The 15518-nt window shown below is 35.2% G+C and overlaps 1 protein-coding gene and 1 long non-coding RNA gene across 2 annotated transcripts; both read left to right on the forward strand.

Moving 5' to 3' along the window:
• The first annotated feature begins 4057 nt into the window (after positions 1–4057).
• LOC145803104 (uncharacterized) lies at positions 4058–7712 on the forward strand. Its single transcript, XR_014345212.1, has 2 exons — positions 4058–4109; positions 7539–7712. It is a non-coding gene; the product is annotated as an uncharacterized LOC145803104 (long non-coding RNA).
• Positions 7713–10879: 3167 nt separating this feature from the next.
• On the forward strand, positions 10880–11374 carry LOC145802272 (disease resistance protein RPP13-like). The gene has a single exon (XM_082894956.1). The coding sequence runs from the start codon at positions 10880–10882 to the stop codon at positions 11372–11374; it is 495 nt and encodes a 164-aa protein (XP_082751082.1).
• Positions 11375–15518: the final 4144 nt, after the last annotated feature.

Consider the following 15518-nt stretch of genomic DNA (forward strand, 5'->3'; position numbering starts at 1 on the left):
AAACTCGTGGAGATCGCAGAACCCACAAAAGGGGAATTTTGAATCAACAACTACATTTATTTTCTCAAGTCATGAACAAGTATGTGGAGATGAAGTAGTAATCACTTTCGTGGGTTTTGTTAGGATTTTGCGGAAAGAGGCTTTTTGGGGTGTGGGGATGTGCATTCAATTGAATTGGTGGAATGTTTTCACAAGGATGATTTTGGTATTATATGGGGGAAGAAAAGAAATTTTAAGGGTTTTAGAATTTATAACTGGGGGTCCAAAGAAATGGGGGTTGTCCAAAGAATTTAGACAGATGCTAATAACATCATTTTTTGATTTTTAGTAGGCTAAAAACTACACCAGAGACGGTGTGAAGCTGGGTAGTGGATTGGGCGTCATCATTTGCCATGGTCAATGTGCGATCTGCTACTAGTAGGCCTCAGGTTGAAGTGGTGGAGAGGTTATGAAGATGGGTTCGGCCACTGGCGGGGTTTATTAAGATCAATTTTGATGGTGCCTTTAGTAAAAATGATAGCATTGGTGGGGTGGGTGTGGTGGCTAGAAATGCTACTGGTGATTTTATTCTTGGAAGATCAGTTACCTATACACCTGGGTTCAACATTATTGGCAGAAGTTATGGCTGCTCAGGATGTTATGCGATTGGTAGGGGTGAGCATGGTTCGGATTGGACCGGATTGGGGTAAAACCAGGACCAATCCGTTATATACGGTTCCTGAAAAATTGGAACCAATCCAATCCGTTTAAATCATGGAACCAATCCGAACCAATCCATTTAAATACGGATTGGATCGGTTTAGGACCACGGATTCACATAATTAAATAACAAAAATATATATATATAACACTTTAATTTCATAAAATTATAAACATAGCACTATATTAATTCCACAATAGTAACATCTATTTCTATAATAGTGACATACTGTGCTAGAATTTAAACAACCATAAGAAAACTGGTTTCACCATAAATATTTAGACCATTACAAATTAAAACTAAAACTAACAAACAAAAGTAATAAAAGAAGATATTATACGATTTTAGGTTTGAGTTTAGATTTTATATAGATAAGAGAAGATACTATGGGGGAGGATGTATAATAAAAATATATACTATTTGTATACGGTCCGGATCGGTTCCAATCCGTAACCGTGGGGTTCAATCCGGAACCAATCCGTGTACTACGGATTTTTAATTTTTCAATCCGGAACCGAACCACGGATTCAAAAAACCAATCCAAACCTATCGGATTGGACTGGACTGGATCGGATTACGGATTTCACGGATTCCTTGCTCAGTCCTAGCGATTGGCCTGCGTGTTTGGCTCTCAACAGTTGTTGTGGAAGGTGACTCACAGATGGTGGTCGATACGGTTAATGGTAAAATTGAGGTACACCAAGAAATTGCGATGGTGGTTCGAGATTTGGTTTTGCTGGGGAAGTGTTAGGTGTGCTTTGTGCGGTGGAGACAAATGAAGTGCAAATGCCTTAGCTCGGTTTGCTTGTTCTGGGGTTGGGTGTTGTACTTGGGAGGCAACCCCCTTGTATGGTTTATGGGCCCTTCAATGGGTAATGGTTTTGGTGTTTGATTTGCTATCTAATAAGGGAAAATTACCGGTTTGTCTTGTTTAAAATATGTGTACACTATTTAATCCAACAACTTTTTGAGTAGACACAAAAGTCCTACACGTTTTCCTCTCTCTCTCTCTCTCTGCGTTTTCTCTCATTCTTTATATTTTCCTCTCTCTCTCTTTTTTCTATGTTTTTTTTTCCTTTTCTTTGTCATGTCTTACGACCGATGATCACACCTTCCTTATTCTCTTTCTCTTTCTAATATATAGTCACTGGTGACCGACGACCACCGTTGATTGGGATTCACTGGCAACCACCAACCACTGACATCAACTCGTTACTTCATCCTCACCGACGGCGAAGAAGATGAGTAGATCTATTGAAATATGATGTAGATCTACTCAAATCTACAACAAATGTGAGTAGATCTACATAAGATTCGACTAGATCTAAACCACAAATAGTTGCCGGAGTACAATATTCTTTCTATATCTATTTTTTCCTTCGATTTCTCAATTTTTCTACCTTTCTCTATTGCACACGTCTATTTTTCTATTTTAATGGAGAAAATTTTCAAGTTCTAAATAAGTTATTTTTAAGTTTTAGTTACAAGCGGTGAAAACTATAAATTTTACAATTTCATCTTTTTTTGTACTGAAATGAATTGTGCTTTAAAACTGCAAAATTTTGCAATTTCATAACATTCTTTAGAACTGTAAAATTTTGTAGTTTCATAACTTGTTTTCCAGCTTAATAGAATAATGTTTTGAAACTGTAACATTTTATAGTTTCAAAGCTTACTTTTCAGTTTGATCAAGATTACAGATTATTTGCTTAGTTTTTTGTTGTTGTTATGTTTTTTAACTATAATTTCTCCATTTATTCTTTCCTATTTTTTTCAGCAATATTTTGAATATTCCGGTGAGTCTCCGATGATATTCTTAACATTTTTCAATGACATTCAGAACACTCCGGCGAACTTCCGACGATGCTCAAAACACCCCGGTGAACTTCCAGTGATGCTCCGGCAACTTCTCGGTGATGTTGAATATTCCGACGAGTCTTAGCAGCATTTTTAAAGTGATTAAAAAAAATGTTTTTGGTAACAATGAAAAATATGTAAGACTAATTGGTGCAAGTATTTTGTTTTAGGATTAGATAGATTTTGAACTTTGTGTATGAGACTTATTGGTAAGTGCCCCACCTAATAAAGACTTTACTATCTTTGGAAACAAAAAAAAGTACGTGCGAATTTGTAATTGACACAAATTTTCCATGCTTATAGCTATATTAGCTTACGGCATTTATTTGTACAAAAATAAACGACAAATATTATTTGAAAACTAGATTATTTATTTTTTGAGAGATAAATGTAATAAAATAACATGACTATGGTTATTGAATCGATTTGATTTTTTTTCATGAATAATCTACACGTTGTGCTCTAAAAAACAAATAATTCAAATCATTAACATGAGGTCCATGATGAATGACACAAGCACGAACAGCACATTCAATCCAGTTTGTGAATTGGAGATAACCAGCTGCCTTTCAATAATATGCTATAAGACACCGACTAGTCTTCTAAAGACAAGAATGAGGTTGGTGCTATTCCTTAGAGGCATACCACCATGTTGTGCGCCCATGAAGGCATGTCCTGAATTTATTTTAATGATCTAAAACATTCATAGTGTAGGGTTCTCTAAGTAAATCATTTATGAAAAAAATTCAAATTAATTAAACATCTGTAATCCACAACAAAACCACGTTTATGTTTAAAAAAATAAACAGTTAGCATGATTTTAATCATTTTTAGGGTTACTATTCATCTTGATCAGGAGGTTATACTTGTCTGATTAATTTTATTTTTTATATGAATAATATACTTAACGAATCCTAACATCATGATATATGACAGCATGGATGACATGAGTTGTCTGACATATAGTAGTTAGATTTTTATTTTATTTTAATATTTGGTATTATTTTTCAAAATTATATATATATATATATATATTTACTTTTTATGTCAGTCTTGTACAAATAACTCTAAACAATAATAATTTTTTTACAAAAATACTAGCAGTTGGTCTATAAATTTAAATTTTGTTTGGTCAAAAGTTTACATTTTAAAATAATTGGTCCATATTGGGAGCCCAAACCCCTCTCTCTCTCTCTCTCCACTTCTGTAGTCACCGTTGCCGCTGACTAACGACCACCACCACCACTGTCGTCTTGTCAACTGACCACCTCTGTCTCTCTTCTTCTCTTCATCCTTTTGGTTCCCTCAGATCTATTGTCTCCACCTTTTTCCTTCAACGCCGACCTCTTTTTCCTTCACACTTATGCTTTGCCACTGACAGATCTATCGGAGGTGAAAACCATGGCTCAAAACCATTTATTCTCTCTCTCTCTCTCTCTCTCTCTCTCTCTCTCTCTCTTGAGATCTTGAAAAAAAATAGATCAACTCAGATCCACCACTAGAACCACCATTATCATCCAGATCGTGACAATCACAACGAGATATATGCAAGGTAAAAGCCTGGATCTGAGTTAATCTAAGGTTTTGTTGATAATATCCTCAAACAGGTCTATATTTAGGTGTATATATATATGTAGTGAATCAACAGAACTTGCTAGAAGATCCCCAATCTGAGTTTTTTTTTTTTTTTTTTTTGAACAAGTAAGCAAATTCATCATCTCTCTCTCTCTCTCTTTCTATTATTATTATTATTATTATTATTATTATTATTATTATTATTTGTAGTTTTTGATTGTTGTTGTTAATGATGAAACAAATTTGTAAAATGGATAAGAATTCTGAAAAAATTTGTTTTAGAGTGGAATTATTTCAAATATATTAAACTTATTTGTTGAAAAATTGTTTAAGAGTGGAATTATTTAACAGATAAGAAAAATGTATTCTTCCGATAGGTTAATAGATTTTTTTAAACCTTTTTGTTAAAAATTGTAACGGATACGAATGAATTCTTAAACCTATTTCTTATCGGTTAACAATTTAAACTTATCTGTTAAAAATTGTCAAATCCATTAAAATTTTTAAGAAATTCTTATCTTAAAAATGAATTCTTAAAATTTTAACAGATAAGAATTCTTATTTTAACAAATAGGTTTAATAGATAACAAAAATAAATTCTTATTTTAACAGATAAGAAATTATTATTTCAACAGAAAAGAAAAATTGAACAGATAGCCAAAAAAAATAAAAATTTGAACAAAAAAAATGAACAGATAGTCAAAAAAATTAAACAAATAAATATTTGAATTGATAGTTAAAAAAATTAAACAGTTAGATTAAGGGATAAAATTAGAAACAAAATGTCTTTCAAAATAATAAAGAGTGCTGCTATTAGGACCCCATCAATTATTTTGGACCATCTATTTTTTTGGACCCTTACTTATAAATTCTAAAAGCCTTAAAATTTCTTTTTTCCCCTCAAATAATACCAAAATTATTCTTACGAAAACATTTCACCTGTTCAATTGAATGCACACCACTACATCCCAAAAAGCCTCTCTCCCAAAAACCCTAACAAAACCCACAAAGGTGATTACTACTTCATCTCTATGATGACCAGTGTGTATTTTGCTTTGCTCTCTTGAGGTTATGTGAGAATTATCGTTGTTAAGTGTCGGGCTTTATAAAGCGTGTTTCTGTCAATGGTTGGATTCGTTACTTCCGAGAACTCCTCCTCAAAATTTTCGCTCTTGTTTGTTTGTTTTACGAGTTTTCACTCGTTGCGGAGGGTGAGGGGTTGGTTTTGGAGTGTCGAGGAGAAGCCGGAGATTTTTCCGGGCTGGGGCTAGGGCCGCACGTGCGGGAAGTTGGGAAGAGCACACTGCCTAAAAGCCAAGTGCGAAGGTGTGGTGCGAGGGAGCCCGCACGTACGAGGGTGAGAGCCGCACGTGCGAGAGAGGCACTCCGCACGTGTGGGAGGAGGGGGGCGCCGCACGTGCGACTGAGCACGTTTTCAGCTTCGTTTTTCATGCATTCCAGCTATATTCTGCATTTTTGCTCCTTTTCCTCCCATTTCTGATATATCACTCTCTCTATAAATATAATATATTTTTCTCTTTTCTCTCACCTCTCTCTAACCAAACCCTCAAAGTTTTACATCTTCTTTGATCTCAAGAAATCCATTGGGATTTTGATGCTAGTCCCTTATACCAAAATGATGAGCTTATCGAGGGCTTCATCTTGACCCGTGGAGATCGTATTTCAACGAGGTCGGTTTTTGGGATTTTTCTCCTCTTCTCTCTTGAGGCAGGGATTTCCTTGGTTTCTTTTTAATACCTCTTTCATAGATAGACATGTGGTATTTTCTATTGCACAGAAACCTTGTTGTCATGGATTTTGTCCAAAATCATGTTAGAGGATCTAAGGTGGGTAGTGTGAGGTTGAGATTTGGGAAGTTGATTGTTGTAGGATAAATTTTGAACAGGGGTTCAACTTATTTATGTGTACAGAATAGTAAACCCAAATTTTCTTTAATGAAAATGCTCATTCGGTATAAAGGGTTTAAATTGAGAAATTATCATGTTATGACTTTAAGGAAATTAAAGGTTAAATTGTTGAATTATTAGAGACTAATTTAGCTCCATGGATTTCTTGACATTGACTTAGTGTTATGTTGTTCAAGGTTAATTGTAGTCAGTTGATAAAAAGGAAATAGATCATGAAATTGGCATTGTGTTGGATAACACCACCATTACTTAGAATGTGAGTAAATTGTAACATGTTATCCATGATGGAAATCTTGTATTTAATGAAAGAAATTGAGTTGGCTATGACTAGATATTCTTGTTTATAAAATTTGGTGTGATGAAATAATTGGGTTGAGGCAAGGGTGGAAGAACAAGAAAATTGACTTTTGAAATGGAAGAACTAAACGCTATTGTCGTGTAAATTTTGGAAATTTACCTAAGGCTGAATCACAACTACCTCATTTCATTATTGTTGTATTTGAATCAAAGGATTTATGAGAATTGAATTATTGTTATTAATGTGTAAGTCGAATGCATTTTGCTTAGAGGTTTTGTCCTTGGTCATCGGTGGAGGATGACATTGTTATGTTGAATGGTCTGTGTGTATGCATTACACTCGTTGGTTGTGTAGTATCATATGTGATGATTGGTGATGTGTGATGCGCTGAGAATCAGAGGTACCACTCCCTTCTAGCTAACGCCTGGTAAATTGGTTGTGTGTGTTGCGCTGATAATCAGAGGTACCATTCCCTTCTAGCTAGCACCTGGTAAATTGGCAAAGGTATCATTCCCTTCTAGCTTGTGTTTGGTAAATTGGCAGGGCATTTGTGGAGAGATGTATCATTGGTTTATCATGTTCCGAGCATGTAGAGCAGAGATTATTTATCATTGTTGCTTCAGTTGGTTGTGGGTGTCATGTGTTATGATGATTATGATTTGGTAAGATTGAATTGTCTCATGCGTTGAGTATATGTTTCTATGTATGTTTGGACGTGTTGAGAGTGGTTGAGGGAGTTGTCTATCAACAATGAGTTATTGAAAATATCTTTTTTTTACTTAAAATTGAGAATGTATTGAATTTGTGGAGTCGGACTTGGGTTATACAATGGGTTATAAGTAATGAGGAGGAAATCAGAGTTGGTGAACGTGCTCTTGAGAAAAAGAAATAAAATGGGTTTTGTGTGGTATTTTGTCACAAATGGAAAATAAGGTAATGTGTAAGAATCGTGCATAGGAGAAATGGGTAGTAGAAGAGGAACTTGGTGTTGTTGTATAAACTGAATGATTTTTAGAAAAGTGTGTACGTATGGATATTTTGGTTATAAAATGTCACATTATTTATATGGTATGAGATTAGCATTCATGATCATAGCTATCTGTATGGTGTTATTGTTGAGGATCATGTTGAGATCCCTACTGGACTTTATGTTCATCCCACATTGTTGAATCTTTTTCAGGTGACTATTAGGATGTGCTACAAGATTTTGGATCTTCCTTATTTGTTGGCCACGGGGCCTCTTTATGTGTAGGCGGAATGCCATTGATGTAAAGGGTTAAACCCTTCCTCTTGATTCACATGATGTAAGCCTGCGGGCACTTTATTTAGTTATGTCCATGTTGCATTCATTTTACCTTTGGATGAGAGAATTCATACTTATGTAAACCGTGTTTATATAACGAGCTTCTGTATGCTAACTCTGAAATTGAATTATGTTAATGGCTTTGGTAATGATTCTTGATTAATAAAAAGTGGGGCGTGACAATCTCCATATACTTGTTTATAACCTGAGAAAATAAATATTCTGTTACCTGTTCCTGAACAAATAAACAATGTTCGAACCTGTGTTCCCGAATTTCAGTCATATGTTTGAGAATTTAGGACCGAAAAAATGACGAACAGTTTTTAATATTTTGGGTAAATTACACTGACACCCCCATGAGATTTATGTTTATTATAGTTCCCTCCTCACATTTGGAAAATTACACTGACCCCCCTGTTAATTTAATTTTATATATGATGATCATTACAGTGAAGGGGGGAACTATTATGAAACTTTAAATCTCAAGGGGCAATCTGTAATGAAACTTTAAACCTTAGGGAGGGGGATGTAATTTCCAAAAGGTGGGAGGGAACTGTAATAAACATAAACCTTAGGGGGTGTCAATGTAATTTACCCTAACATTTTTGTCATTTTTTTCAAGAAACTTACCTTTATAAGGATAATCTCATTTAAGCTAAGAGCATCATCAAAGTTATGAATCTCCTTTGAGCTTTTGTTGATGTATTCCTTTCGTCTCATGGAGTTGTGGTTGCCGGAAAAACTTCCATTCATTGTCATTGTCGGAAAAGTGTAGGTAATCAAATGGTTACCAGCGGAATATTGCCGCCAAAGGGTTTTCAAAGTTTTAAGGGTGGATAGGTTTTAAAGGTGTGATTTGGAAAAGATGGATGGGTAGTGATGGGGATGGGTACTTTCATAAACCCTAACTCATGATTTAGTGGGTGTGTGAACTTAATTGTGAGATGGTGTGTCCTAAAATTATTGATATCATTTTTAGTAATTTCATTTGAGGTTATTATTGTAATAAAAAAAATTAAAAAAAAGGCTAAAAATGAGGGGTCCAAAATAATTGAAAGGGTGCTAATAACAGCACTCATGATAAATGGACTTCTCACCAAATTATTTCACAAATAGTGGACCTCTCACCAATAAAAAAAAATATCCACTAAACTTAATACCTTAGATAACTACTAAATTGGATTTTTTAACAATTTTCTCAAGAAAAAATGGTCAAAAAATAGCCAAATTTTTAACTTTTTTTAGTCCTTTCTAATTTTTTTTTTATACTGTTTGTCATATCTAGTAGAGCTCAAAGTGTAAATTTTTTTTACACCAAGTATTTTAATTAGGATAAGATTTCACAAGTAAAAATTTCAACTTGAGACAATTGTTGGGGCTCATGGTCACTATGACATGTATAAAAAAAGTGAGGTCAATTTGATCATTGTATTATTTCTATTTTATTTAATTTATTTTTAAAAATATGAAGGGATAAAATAAATAAAAAATTACAATTATTGGATCAATTTAATTTTTCTCATAAATGATATAAACGAACCTACCAAATAAATGGTTTTGGTGATTGAAAAGCTTGAGACATGTCCAGCCTTTGTAATTTTTTTTTTCCCAATCAATATGAGATTAATTACAAATATAAAAATAATTATATTAAATTAGACAATTATATATCTATAAATCTAACAATCAACCCAAAGAAATCACACCTAGCCCAACCAATAACTACAAAGAAACCACCAAACTTAGGGATGGACCTAGGGGGACAAGGGGGCCAATTGCCCCTTACGATTTCAAGAAACTCTCTTGTTATACTACTATTTCTATTATTTATTTTTAAATTATACAAATTTGCCTCCAAGGTTTTTTAAAAATAATTAGCCATTCTTTATATCTATGAAATATGAGGGTCAAAACTATAAGCTTGATGTTCCTAAACATATTGAGTTCCAAAATTTGTCAATAATTTCAGGGTTGTGTATAGAATTGGTGAAAATAGGAAAGTTAGTACTCAGTAATGTATCTTCTTATCGATAGATTTACTTACCTTGTGTTGACTTTACCAATTTTAATAACTACAATAGAACAAGCATTTTCCAATATGAAAATTGTGAAGACTAGATTGCGCAATAAGATAGAGGATGATTTCCTATCAAGTTATTTGATCACGCTCATTGAGAAAGATATTGCTCAAGAAATTGGTGTCGATTTTATCATAGATGTATTTAATGACATAAAGCAGCGTCGCACACAATTCAAAATATCTCACAATAGTAAATAGATTATTTTACCATTACTATTTTTTGTAGCTCAATATGGATACATTATAATATGCTTACTTATATTTATATTTTATTTTATTTTTTACTTTTTATGTTGATAGAAATTAGGTGGTATTACAGCTCTTCGCTTTTGTTTCCTCTTTACTTTTGGCCTTGCAATTTTACTTTCATTGTTTGATTTTGGATCCAAAATCAAGAAGCCAGTTGCTGCATCTGCTTCTCCACTCTGAAAGATCAGTCTATTTTTTTTTTCTTTTTCTTTTTTTGTTTCAACATCACAAACCTATTTCAAGATTCTCTGGTCATCACCAGTTTTTCTGCAAAAATCCCAATTTGTTGGCCTTTTGTCATCTCAGAAAACTTACCATCTTTTCCTTAGAAACCATTTGTTTATTTCATTACTTTTGTTTTCTTCTTAATGCCCTATACCTGGTTCTTGATGTTTGAGATTCATGTCTCTCCGACAGCCTGTGGACAAATTCAACTTTAGCTTCTACAAGTCTTTTTGATTCAAGTCCCCAATATCTAATCCTTTATTAGACCACAAAAATTGAGATAGTAACACCGGAATTGGGCTCGAAAAGCCGTAAAGAAACTATGTGTATATGTGAGTGGGAGAGAAGAGTGATGGATGGAACTGCTATGGATTCTGTCTTGAAGAAACTGGAGCAACTAATTAACTTTAAGGACTATTTGATTGTAAATGAGAGGTATCAAATTCAGTCTCTTTACAATCAGCTAAGATTCCTTGGAGCCATTCTCAGGGATGTGGAGGAGAAGCACCATTAGAACAGCGAAGCTGAAAACGTGGCGATAAAAATTAGTGGCGTGGCCTATGAGACAGGAGAAATCATCCACCCTGCTCTTGCCAACTTTCTAAGGCTGAGGGAGAGCAACAAGGATAATAAAATTGGTTTCTGCTTTAATCTCAGTGATATCATGGAACAAATTAGGCCCATCGAGGCAAAAGTGATGCAGTTTTATGACAAGATGTATCGGATTCAAGTCCTAGAAGCTGGAAAGTTTTCTGATGGAGACCGCCTGTCTATGGGGAATAGAACCATGGTAGAGGAAGAAATTATGGTGGGCTTTGACGAGAAGGCATTGACTATAAAAAAACGACTTGCTGGAGGGAAGAAGCAGCTAGACATTATACCAATTGTTGGGATGCCTGGACTCATTAAGACAACTTTAGCCAGAAAACTGTACAATGATCCTTATATCACACACCACTTTCATATTCGTGCATGGACTTATGTTTATCAAGTACCCAGAAAAAGAGAAATGTTATTGGACATTTTACATTTTGGTAATGTCCTTATCGAGGAAGTTAAAAACATGAGCCATGAAGAGTTAGGTGAAAAATTGTACAAGAAATTAAAAGGACAGAGATATCTCATCGTCATTGATGATATATGGGATATTAGTGCCTAGGTCGATCTTAAAATGCATTTACCAAATGACAACAATGGAAGTAGAGTTATGTTTACTGGTCGGCTCAAAGCGGTGGCTGTGCATGCGTCACCTAATTGCCACCCTCATTGTCAGCATTTTCTCACGGAATGTGTTTCAGAATGGAAGTTGCCCTGCAAACCTGATTAAATTTGGGAAGAAAATAATGAAAAAATGTGAAGGGCTTCCACTTGCAATTGTCATACTAGCAGGACTTCTTGCAAACAAGAAGACACCCAAAGTGTTAGCTCGTACATTGTTAGTTATCCAAACCAATGCTTGGACACACTAGCACTGAGTTACAATCACTTGCCTCGTCACTTGAAACCATGCTTCCTTTATTTAGGAGCATTTCCAGAAGATCAGAAAATCTTGGTGTAGAGATTAATCTGGTTATGGATAGCTGAGGGGTTTATACAAAAAATTGGGCAAAGAAGCTTGGAGGAAGTAGCAGAGGATTACTTAATGGATCTAATTCAGAGAAATCTGGTAATTGTTGCTCGAAAAAGGTTTGATGGTCGAATTAAAGCATGTCGTATGCATGATCTTTTGCATGATTTATGCTTGAAGAAAGCTAGGGAAACTAATTTCCTATGGCAGGCTCACAATAATAAAGTCACTTATCCTTCTTCTTCACATGATTATAGAACAAATATTCAATGTCGCCGTTGCATCAATTATGACTTTGAAGAATTTGACCATGTTTCCTTTGGCTCTTATTCCCCAGTAGTTGTTCAGTCAATCTTGTGCTTTAATGCTTCAGATGGGTCTAAATATTCGAACAATGTGTTAAATGGTTTGCTGTTTATTTGTGAGACCTTCAAATTTCTTAGAGTATTGGACTTATGCTGTGTCTATGGCTTATTTTCAAGAAAATTAATAGAACTTGTTAATTTTAGGTATTTGGCAATTACGATGGGGGGTTCAGTTCAATTACCGCTATCAATATCCAATCTCTCAAACCTAGAAACCCTTATTCTTTTTGCATCTATGTCTGAGGTTACTTTATCACGTAATGTGTGGAAGATTCCGAAGTTGAGGCATCTTTATACTAAAGGAGAGAAATATTTTGTGTCTTTAAGTTCAGCAATGGATCATAGCTATCCCTCTATATTAGAAAACTTACGAACCATCACAAACTTAAATCCTTGAGGAGCAGTTCAGGATTTATTGGCAAGGACTCCTTATTTGACAAAGCTAGGATTTTGTGGGCCTATGATATCGAGCTTGTTTGATTTGTTTTGGGAGAGTTGTTTTAGAAATTTTTTTGGTTTGTTTGGTTGTATATTTTGAAAGTAGTTTTAGAGTTTGGGAGTTTGGGATGATTTGATATTTTGTTGTAATTGAGTAGATGTGTGTGAGAGAAAAAGTGATTGAGAAGGAGAGAGGAGAGAGAAAAAGTGATTGATTGATGTGTAAGAGAGAGAATGTGATTTTGGAAATTTTTTGAGAAAAATCTCAAACCAAACAATTTTTTGGAAATTTTTTTTTAAAACTCATGTCTAAAACTCAAACCAAACATACCCGATCATTTTTAGGGCATTGGATGTTTCCTAATCTAGACTTTCTAAGACACCTTGTGACTTTGAAGCTATACAACAATTTTTGCAGTCAACCAACCACTTTCCGAGGGCTTAAGTTTCCTACAAATATTAAGAGGCTAACCTTCAGAAATACAGGTACAAAGTGGAAAGAGATATCAATCCTTGGGATGCTATTACCCAACCTTGAGCTTCTCAAATTAGAAAGTGAGGCTTGCTGGGGACCGCAATGGGCAACAACTGATGGGGTTTTCCTCAACTCAAATTCTTGAAACTAAAGTACCTGAATGTTGGGCAATGGATCACCTGCTCTAATCACTTTCTGTAACGTCCTCAAAATAACAACATTAAACCCATCAAATAAGACATGCATTGACATACAAACTAGCCACATTCTTTTATTCATTAGAGTCTTATTACATAAGTATTACATGTTAACATCAAACAAAATGCCCTACGGGCTTACAGCTTTCCAAGTTAACACTTGGTTACAACAAAAGAGTACTAACTCGTTACACATTAAGCCCTTGGCTTGAAGTTACATGTAATACATCAAAAGTAAAACGACAAAAGTATGTCCGCATCTAGCCTCCCAAGCTATGTCCTTGGAGGTGGCATGCTACCTGTACCTGAAAATGATATTCCCATATAGGGTGAGCCACAGCCCAGTAGAAATACACTAAACCAACCATGGACAATGACTAAAATATTAGCAATTGATAGATGGCTACCACTAATACATTCACATTTTATGTCATACGACTTAAGAGTCCAAGTTACTTTTCATTTTCCCTTTTTCAACAGATAAGCATGTCAGCTCTATCATCATGTCAGCTCTATCATCATTTCAACAGATAAGTATAAAAACTATATCCCACATTCAGATAAGCATATAAGCTATATCCACATTCTCAACAGATATGTATAATAACAATATCCCACATTCAGATAAGCATATAAGCTATATCCACATTTCACAACAGATAAGCATATGAGCTCTATCTTCACTTCTCTAGACAAGCATATGAGCTGTATCTACGGAGTTCATCCCCTATCTTCTCCCAACACTAACCGGTTTAGAGGTACATCCCCTATCTTCCCCTAAACCGCGGAGTACATCCCCCATCTCCTCCTCTACACATAACGTATATAAACACATTGGTTCTATATACAATCACCCAATACATACAGTTAATGTATTCTATCAACCGTCAAGTTCCATGACACATTTCATTGATTAGTTTCAGTTTGCCTAATCATCATGCATTGTCTACAACAATCACGACTATCCTCCACCGATAGCCTAAAGCAGTTATTTCTAAACAGAAAATAAATGCACAATGGATATTCAATCAATATTTCATTTCCTCATTCCTCACAATTAATTATCCCAATTAATTAAACAATGTAATTAGGCCATTTTCCATAATTACCATTTCAACCCTTAGGTCCCATTTTCATCAATGATTCAACATTAATTCCATTTCTCTATTCCAAACATGCATCTAGGTTTATTATGAACAAAATCCCAACTTTTGTAAAATTACACAAAAGCCCCAAACTTTCACAAAATTACCAAACCAAGCCCAACATCTCAAAATACTAAAATTCAGAGACAAAACCCATAGAGAGGAGTAGGATATCCCTACCTCGAAGTTTGAGCCAAAAAGGAGATGAAGACTCGAAGATCAACTTACTCCAAATCCAAACTTTTTCAGATTAAATCAAAGCTCTCAACGCCCTCTATCTTTTTAACAAAGGCCCTAGGCTAGATTCACACTCTAGGGAGATCAATTCTTAGAGAGAGTGCAAGTGTAGAGAGAGGGAGTCTCGGATTTAGGTTTTGGAAGAAAAAAGAAGTGAAAAACTGCAGTTCAAAATCGTTACTGTCCGCTGATATAAAACATGCTCGCTCGAGCGACCAGACACAGAAAACTCTCGCTCGAGCCAAGAAGTTCTCGATCGAGCGAAGAAAAACCCAGACCGCTCGAGCGAAGGAATCTCGCTCGAGCCAAGAAAGGCAACTCTCAGGTCCAGAACCAGACACAACACTCGCTCGAGCGAAGCCACCCTGGCTCGACCCACCAGACACGAACCTCACTCTCGCTCGAGCGACCAACTCCTCGCTCGAGCGAAGGTCCAAAAATCTGGGCAGCAACACTTGGCTCCCAAACACAACCAACCTGTAACAAACCTGCCCAACACATCCTACAACTCAATATATAAAGTAAAAAGGATGTAAACACGATAATAAACAACTACCAACATCCACGGACACATGTCCGGATCACTATATAACAAGGGTAAACCCGGGATCGCTATACTTCCCAAATCTTCATCACTTATTGTTAGAATCGTATGACAATCTCGAGGAAATACCATCTAGTTTTGGGGATATACTCACGCTACAAATGATTAAGGTAGCCTTTTGTCATCCCTCTATTGTGGATTTTGCTAGGAAAATTCAAGAAAAGCAAGAGAGCAATGGAAACAATTGGCTGGAAGTGCTAATTAGGAATGCTTCGAGTGACACAGGAACATTAAAAAGGACCCAGAAGGACCCACCAGAAGCACTTCCAACGTCG

This window comes from Camellia sinensis, chromosome 11 (assembly GCF_055761805.1).
Source record: "Camellia sinensis isolate YWXY chromosome 11, ASM5576180v1, whole genome shotgun sequence".
Taxonomy (NCBI): domain Eukaryota; kingdom Viridiplantae; phylum Streptophyta; class Magnoliopsida; order Ericales; family Theaceae; genus Camellia; species Camellia sinensis.

Coding starts and splice junctions, on each gene's coding strand:
- LOC145802272 (XM_082894956.1), top strand. CDS start 10,880: ATGGAACAAATTAGGCCCATCGAGGCAAAAGTGATGCAGTTTTATGAC.